Here is an 8997-nt window from a genome sequence, read left to right as displayed (position 1 = left end):
TCTATATGCATCAGGATCCCGATTCATGGATCTCTCGGTTCGAGAAATCAAAATAAGAGGAGTACGCGAAATTCTTGCTCCCATTGGACCATTTGCATCTATATGCATCAGGATCCCGATTCATGGATCTCTCGGTTCGAGAAATCAAAATAAGAGGCTCGAACCATTTCTTTTGACTCTTTTTCAAATTCGATAAATATTGGTTGATCGTATATTTCATTATAGTTCTATGATTCAGAGTAACCTTTCCTATTTGATCCCTTTGAATTCCATATACGAAGTTGCGATCGGATCTATTCATTAAAAAGAATCGATTCAATACATTTCTTATGTACCCATAGGTACTATATTGGATTTGAATATTAAAAATAAAATATCTTTTAATATTTACATTCCTCGCTCCACCACCCGTCTCTGTGTACTCGTGTACGAGTTCTTGCTTCGGAACTAAACTTTATAATTATCCGGCCCATCAAATTGGCATATTGAAGAGAGCAGAAACTATTGTAACTGAATAAAACATATAACAGCAGAGGTTACCCAGTTCAAATCTGGATTTAAAACAACCATGACATGTTCTATTCACAAGAATTTGGCTGCTGCAGGAAAATAAAATTTAGGCTCAACAATAGTCCAAACTATTCAGAGTACATTAGAATCCTCAGAAAACTGCTCAAGAAACGGTGTGCAGAACTGGCCTAGTAGAGGCTGCATCATCCTTACTGAAACAACATACTTGAAGTCATAACTAATTCTTCTTAACCTCAGACTAGATTCCAGATTTATCCATAAATTGTCCTTGAAGTCGGTAATCAAGTTGGAGACTGGCTCAAGCATATACAATGCATGACAAGCATTATTATAACAATTCCTTTAACTAACATTCTGAACAACAATGTACAGGACAAAATTTTCCTCCGCAAAATATTTGCTTTGAAAGAAACATGATGATGAATATCACTATCAATAAAATGATTTGACAAGAAAGATGTAAACCAACCAAGAAACCAGTTACACAGCCTCAGATGAAGAGCTTCTCAAGCATGTTATTAGAAAGGATGCGGTTTGGGTCCAGCTCCTTTCGTGCTTGATTGTATGCATCCACCGGAAATTTCTTCTTTAGCCTTTCCTGCAGAGCGGCGAGCTCTTCCTTGTCCTTAGGAACCTGGAAGTAAACAGGTAGTTAAATGGTAACCGCGATCCACTCCATTTAGAGTACCTAACTGTCAACTTTATTTACAGATATGGTTGTCTCAATTTATTTTTAAATTCTAAAAGCAAGTGTCTATGAACGAAGTTATATAACCTATAGTTTCATGCCTTATGTCAGAAGATGCAATCTACTTTGAAATAAGAATTTAGAGAATAGTTAATGCTTTGAGACAATAATTTAAACGAACAGGTGGAACTCCAATTTGATGTCTTCCATATTTGTCCCACTTTCTACATTGTTAGCAGAACCAGAGCTAATAATGCTTTGCAGCATATCGGTCACATGGTTTTTTATTTTTTATTTTGATGAAGATATCGGTCACATGATTGTGTCAAATCAAGGAAGTAAATCTTGAATAGGCTCTTTCTAGCACTTCAACTGAGAATCTTCTCAGGTAACTTCTTAGGCAATTTAGAATGAAAACGAACTGTAAGGATCCCCTAGGACGAGCTTATGCTTGATAATAGGAACTACAACTAGATATTTTAAGCATGTTTGTCGATCAATCTTCTAACAGGCAGTTTGACGAATTGAACCACCTCTAAGATTGAACATCATTAAAGAAAGTAAAGGCCAAGAGCATGGAAAGGTACAAGAAGATAGCTCTATCTTCCCGTCAATTTCAGAGTTCTTCAGAATTGCAAAATCACAATAACAAGAGGAGCTAAAGCAGCAAAATAGTGGAAGAAGTAGAGGAGATCTAATCTCTTTTATCTTGCACAGTTTCTCCTCAGCAATATTAAAGAATCATTACTGACTTCATCTTTTAGATACTTCAAAAATAACAAAACCAAAGAGGAACTGGTAGGTTAACAGTACTTATATGCTCCTATATGACTTGGCTTAAACAGAGTTCTGAAAAATAACTCATACCTCAATCTTCGCCCAATGCTCAAAAGCAGAATAATGATCCCACAACTGTGCTTGCGTCATATGCCTGTAGTGGAAGAACTCCTCAGTGATTTGCCTCCTCTGCCGAGCATCCATGGTTGGAAGATACATAATTATTCCAACCTAGCAACATATTGATAGGGATATAAGGGTTTTTTTTTTGATAAGGTAAGATTTTATTAAAAGGTACCAAAGATTGCACAAAATTACAGACATCCAAACTAATACAACAAATCAACTACATTCCACCTAGCTCCTCTAGAAAATCCATATATTGTTCCATATGCATCAACAATATCAGGTGTAAAAAGATAATCAAAGATTTGGGTGGAAGCAGAGAGAGACTTCACTGTCTGAATAGAAGGTTATCTAGTATTTATCCAAATTTTCATAGAAAGAAAGTAAATTAAAACGAAGGCACAGCATTTGCATTCAGATAAACATTATAAAACCCATCTGTCCTCATTCAAGATCTATTTCTACTTATATTGCCAGATTAGTGGGCACATCACATCTAAGTATCACCATCCATGGGCTTAAAATCTTTTTTCTTTTCCTGAAGAAGATGCAGTTGGATCAAGGACTTCTGTCCTCATTCAAGATCTATTTCTACTTATATTGTCAGCATTAGTGGGCACATCTCAACTAAGTATCACCATCCATGGGCTTAAAATCTTTTTTCTTTTCCTGAAGAAGATGCAGTTGGATCAGGGACTTAAATCAGTTCACAGCTTGGATTTGCATGCATTTTGTGCTGAGTATCCGGTCGTGAACCTCAAAAAAGAAGACCTCAACCACAATGACAGAGTATTCACTCAACTGCTAGTGAGAATTCATTCAACTGCTAAACAAAAGGTCAATCGTAGTTTTTACTTTATCTAAAACAGATTTAAACAAAAGACCCCTCATGGTTTTATATTTAATTTCTGATTTAGTAGTTTCTTGGATTTGTGCAACATTTAGGGAGCATAATTAGGCTCCAGCCTAAAGGAGCTTTTCATATAAGCAAAGCAAAGATTCACATGCTAAAATATTACCCATGAGAATATATCATCATCCGCTGAGCTATAAGCTGGACTCATTCGGCTTTTGCTGCAAGCAGTCCATCTCTGTTCTATAGGTGCAGGAGCAGGCACACTTTCTTTCTCAATGAGCTGCATCAATTCCTCAATGTACTCCAGGTCTTTCATGCTAGGCTTTGACAGGGTTCCTGCAGGGAAACATGTCTCTGACACCCATTGGTGGCCACCACAGTCAAAGCCTAAAATTTCATCACTCCAGCCTACTCGATATCCTTCTGATTTCCTCCAGAATTCCACCTCAGCTTTGTTGATTTCAATTACATGCTCCTTGTTGAGAGGATCCAAAGCAAGTAATTTATCTCTCAGTTCAGTGAATGATAGTTCATCTATCTCAGGTTCAGGAGAACCAGAATCAGCAACTTGCCCTCTGCAACAAGTGGTAAAACTTATTTAGCAAGTAATTAAACATTATTTTAAAAATAGAAACATAGGCTCTTCAGCATTAACAAGTAATACTGGATTACTTGTAATGTTTTGCTTATCAAACAAATTTTTCAACTAATGCTTTCGTATCGTTCTCCACTATTACTTGTATTCGTCAATCAATGATGATTACATGTAATATAACACAATTTTAAAGCAGTGGTTGAAATGTTAGTTCAATAAGCAAAACGTTACAGCTAAAACGAATAGCTAAATGAATTCTTGCAATTTATGAATATTGTTCAGATAATATTATTACTGCAAGTGTCTTAATTTTTAAAATTACGTCACATAAACTAGGTCAGAAAGAGTTTATTATTTCATCCATTCCCTTTCAGAAAAATGTCCTGTGCAAAATGGGCCCCGCAGTATACAAGAACAGCTAAAACTACATGGGGAAGTTCGTCCAACAACAGAACGTCATGCAGAAATGCAAGGAAAAGAATGTTCTGAAATATGGTTTTACAGGCCAGTTCAATGCCACCATACCTGTACTTCTTCAATGACTCCCGATAGAGAACTCGTACATGCTGCAAGGCTTCTTCTGTAGTATATTTAGGTTTATGCTTTGGTGGACCTCGCGATTTAGATATAGGATTGCATGTCACAACCACAACTGCATCAGTATATGGAATGTGCAAGTATTTGACATGCTTGTTGTCGGATAGAAATTTCCTGAAGTAATGACATGTTAGCGGCATTATTTCACAAGCGTAGGACATCAAGTGCAATAAATGTGCTTTACCATGCTACATATGTGAAACAAGCACCATCATTAACAAAAAACTGCTTTAGTAACAAAATTTACATAGGTGCAACAAATCATCAGCGTTAACACTTAGAAGCTGCAAAAAACTTCAACTACACTCCAGGGTAGGCTAAAGAGTTCAATTAAAGTTGATAAAACCAAGAAGGCAAGAAAGGTTTCCCTTGGAGCAACCGCTGGTAAGCTACAGTGCAGTCCAAGTCCAGGAAACGCTAGTCATAATTTAACTGACATCCCCAGATTTTTGCAATACTATAGTTTGAACTGGGACATTGGTTATTCACAATAACTAGCGGGTTGTTTTACAAGAAATGTAAACTAGGTGTTTTGTACTGGATTTTGTCTACTAGAAGACGCACCAAACAGGTACAACATACAGCAACCAACAACAACAACTACTACTACTACTATGCCTCAATCCCAAACAAATTGTTGTCGGCTATATGAGTCCTCAATGACCATGTTACTCCAGCCGGTATAATATGTGATAAATAAATGCTCACCTATAAGGGACTACGACTCTCACTCTATAGTCTCATCATTCCTTTCAGCAGTTACCTACCACTACATATTGGTGATGATTCATCTCTGCTTCATCTCTTCTCTTCTCCACCATTCTATTTAATCTCTTTGGTAATCTCTATCATCTTCCCTCCTCTCTCACACGTTCTGGTTCACAAATACAGAAAATACTAATGAGATAGAGTAGCAACGACACTAAATCAAGGCTTAATTTTAAATTCAAAGCTTAATTAGGATTTATAACACGTCAGATTGTGGCATGATAAATGATTGGGAACAGCACACTAAAGAAGGAATTCCCAAACTTTTGCCTTTTGTGATGCACCCTCATGCAAGTATAGTTCAATGATGAACAGGACACATGGAACATCATGCACAGAAGGAACTGCCAAGATTGGAAGCTGACCAGTATGATGCAGCTGATGGATAAACTGGAGCAAATATCAATTAACCCCCAAAGGAAAGATAGATTGAAGCAGGGCAGCAACGGGAGGGTCAATTGGTTTTGTAGTCCTTTATAAATATGTTTTTAGTTTTATGTCTTTTTTACAAGAGATCTTCATTTTTACACATAAGAGAACTGAAAATAACACATGAGATCTGAAAATGTCATTTTCTCCTATCAAATTGTAGGTGGCCATAGAAGACCATTTTCTCGCAATAGGAAAGGAAAAGAATTAGGGCTTATAGCTCTAATTTTAATTAGTGGATTGAGCAGCAAGAAAATCAAAGGATTTTCAATGATCCTTGCTTGTAAAAACTACTCACTTTTTTTTCAATAAGATCCCTTGAGCTAGGGTTTAGGATGCTTGCAAATCGCTAGCTTGGTTATGTCAATATTAACAAGTAACAAGTTCTTTATAAAGAAAATCCACTAAGAAGTTCTACTTTAACAGCTATGAGAGCTTATCAAAAAGGGAAACAAATCACTCAAGAAAAAAGAGAATATTTACTTGTGATTTTTCTTGATATCTTTCATGTTAGACAGGAAAGTATGTTCTACAAGCTCCTGCCTCTCAACACACTGAAGAGTGACTTCCGCAACCACACCAAGGCCCCCAAGTCCACATCGAGCTAGATAAAAGAGTTCTGGATCTTTCTCTTTCGAAATTTCTATTGTGCCTTTGGCAGGAGTAACCAATTTCATGCTTATGACTTGCTCATCAATTGGAGGCAACTTGGCACCAGTGCCATGGGCACCAACCTAACAATTTGAATTCAAAGGAACAAAAGCTTAAGAATCTCCCCAATCAGTCCCCAGTATATCAAAACAGATGCTCTCCCATGAAACACAACACGGAATACAGAACCAGCTTGAACATTTTTCCCTTTGATTGATAAGCAAAACTAAGATTTTTATTTACATAGGATATACATCAAGAAGGTACTATATCAGATAAACCGAGCACATCCATAAACTTCCCACAGAGTTTATCATTTCACAAATTTCCAGAGGAAAATTTCAGGCCACCACAAAACAGTTAGCAAGCAGCTAAGTTCTAATCTATACACGGGGACAACTTATTCCGTGAATCCATAGGTTACTCTGTCAATCCACCTCTAATTAATATCACATATATGGGAGAACATTTGGAATGGACACACTATGTATTTTAGTTAACCCTCTAAGTTATCTATCACTACTCTTTAGTCCCAAAAATGAACCAATCCACAAGAAATTGACAAAATTTAAATTGTATTCAAATTTACAAATTTGTCATTTTTTTGGAACGGACCGAAAATGAAATGTCGGCACATAAACTAAAAGGCAGAATAAAGCATCCACCTGGACAATGCCACCGATTTGCTGTTCTCTTATGGATGCAAAGTTCTGAAGAGTAATCCCATACTCCTTAATAGCATCCACAAGCTGCTGAACCCTTATCCCAGCTTGAACAGTAACCGTTTTCTTCTCCTCATCCACATACAAAACCATATCCATTAACGCCAAATTCACCATCCCAGCTCGGGTCAACCCGATACCATTGGGCGACAAACCCGACCCGACAGGCCGGATCCTTTGCTTCTTCTCATTCGCAGTCTTCACTATCCCTTCGAGCTCTTCAATCGCCTCGGGTTGCAAGAAAGTTCGGGTCTGCACCTCGTGGGTCCCGCTCCAATTGGACACCGTGTGAAGGTCATCGGGTAACGGAGCGTAGCGGAATAACTGAGCTTTTTTGTGTTTGGCGTTTTCGGGGAAAGGGAAGGAATAGTATGTGGCAGCACCACACCCTAAGAGGAGAAGTGTGTAGCCGATGTATTTACGGAGTTCGGATTCGGATGTGGTGGGACCCGGTGTAGAAGAGAAGGGGCGGGGATTGAAAGGGGTAGGGTGCGGATTTGGACGGAGGAGAGGGTGGTGGTGGTAGTGGAGAAGGGATTGGAGAGAGCGCTTGGAAGTGAGAGAACGAAGCATTTGAACGCTGTCGTTTTGGTGGGTTTTGAGGAGGTTTAGTGGAACACTGGACTGAAGATAAGTGGCGAAGTTTTTCTGAAGAAGATTATTTCTTCATCGTTTTAAGTGATTTTATGGTTTAGGAAGTTTCTGTTTGGAAAATAATGGGACCATGGTCCTTGTTGGGATGACGCTGACTCCCTTGACAATTTTTTTTGAGTAAAATTTACCTTGCAATATTTCCTATAGAATTTTAATACAAAAAATATTACTGTATTATTATCTTGTTCTTTATTCTTAAAGGCTTTGTTTAAAATTTTAAAAACAGTCCCTTGGATTTTGCTCCACCAAAATCATTTGACAATAATTACTAACTTTTGACTAAAATTATCCCTTATGTAGGTCTATTTTTTCCTCCAAATATAACTCAGAGCATTGTAGTCCCTTAACTTTGCTAAAATAGAGCATTTTTGGTTTTACTAACAGACTCATGTTGAAAACTAACGGTGCTATCCCTGTGACTCTCATGTGACTGTAAAACACTGAACCCACGGAAAGACTAACTCCATTCCTAATCCCCCCAAATTCATTCATGATTTTCCCTAAATAAACCCTTTACCAAAAGCCTAAGCCTCGCTGGAAAAAGCTTGATTGACGGGAACAACTCAAGTGAAGAAGCTTATTTCTTCATCTCTAGCAATGATTATTAGATCTCATGGTAGTGAAATACCCAATTATGGTTGGATTTAGCAGAGAAACTATTTGGGTTTTAGTATATAAGTTGTTGCTGAAGTTTGGTGTTTTTTGCTGGTGTGAAAGGATTTTTTTTGCTGCTATAAAAGAACAACTTTGCTTTTGTAAAGGGTTCATTTTGCTGGTGAAGGCTGGTGTAATAGAGTTGCAAGAATAGTTATCTAACAGCTCTATTTTTCTAGTCATAAAATAACGAGGAGTATTTTTTAAAATTACTTTTGTTAACGCAATTGGGTTTTTAAATAGGATTACAGATGTTGGATTTTGGTCTTCACTATTGCTTTTCTTAGATCTGGCTCTTCTTCTTTTAGGCTTTTCATGGTTTCTTCGAAGTTTTAACATATTTTTTTATAAAGGAGATAATTTTAGTGACTCTTTATTTTGGTTTTGCTTTTGCTATATCAACTAATGGTTTTCTTGACTATGGATTCTAACAAGTTATGCACCTGAATTCACTGTTATTTATAATAAAACCAGTCATACACCTGAATGGTTTACGTGACTATTGATATAAAGGTCAAATTAGTTTAACCATATCCTAAGAAAGTGAATAAGACAGGAAGAAAATGAAGAAGGCAAAACCTAGAAGGGAATCACCACGTGAGAATCAGAGTGATAGCACCGTTAGTTTTTAATGCGGATCTGTTAGTGAGACCAAATATGCTCCATTTTAGCAATGTTAAGGGATTAAAGATGCTCCAAGTTATATTTGTAGGAGAAAAATAGACATGTTCCTATAGGCAAGGGACAATTTTAGTCGAAAACTCGGAAATTGCTCATAAAAGTTGCCCTTGATCAACTCAACTGCTCTTTTTCTGATAAAATTTTATCCGCATCAGGTGTTTATACCTGCTTACTTAAATTAATCATAGGAAACAAAATAAGGTCTATTATGAGTCTTATTTTAAATTAAAAAAATCCAAAAAGATAATAGTGTCATAAACTCAAAGTA

The 8997-nt window shown here is 37.0% G+C and overlaps 1 protein-coding gene across 1 annotated transcript; it reads right to left on the bottom strand.

Annotated features, from left to right (window-relative positions):
• Nucleotides 1–839: 839 nt before the first annotated feature.
• On the bottom strand, nucleotides 840–7390 carry LOC107806941 (L-galactono-1,4-lactone dehydrogenase, mitochondrial-like). The gene is given in 6 exon segments (NM_001325796.1): nucleotides 840–1165; nucleotides 2087–2227; nucleotides 3142–3553; nucleotides 4099–4284; nucleotides 5851–6101; nucleotides 6684–7390. Coding segments are annotated over 6 exon segments (1764 nt in total). The 5' UTR covers nucleotides 7314–7390; the 3' UTR covers nucleotides 840–1021.
• Between the last annotated feature and the right edge of the window lie 1607 nt (nucleotides 7391–8997).

This window comes from Nicotiana tabacum, chromosome 5 (assembly GCF_000715075.1).
Source record: "Nicotiana tabacum cultivar K326 chromosome 5, ASM71507v2, whole genome shotgun sequence".
NCBI lineage: Eukaryota > Viridiplantae > Streptophyta > Magnoliopsida > Solanales > Solanaceae > Nicotiana > Nicotiana tabacum.
Note: the sequence above shows the minus strand (reverse complement) of the source record. Positions and strands in the feature narration are given on the sequence as shown.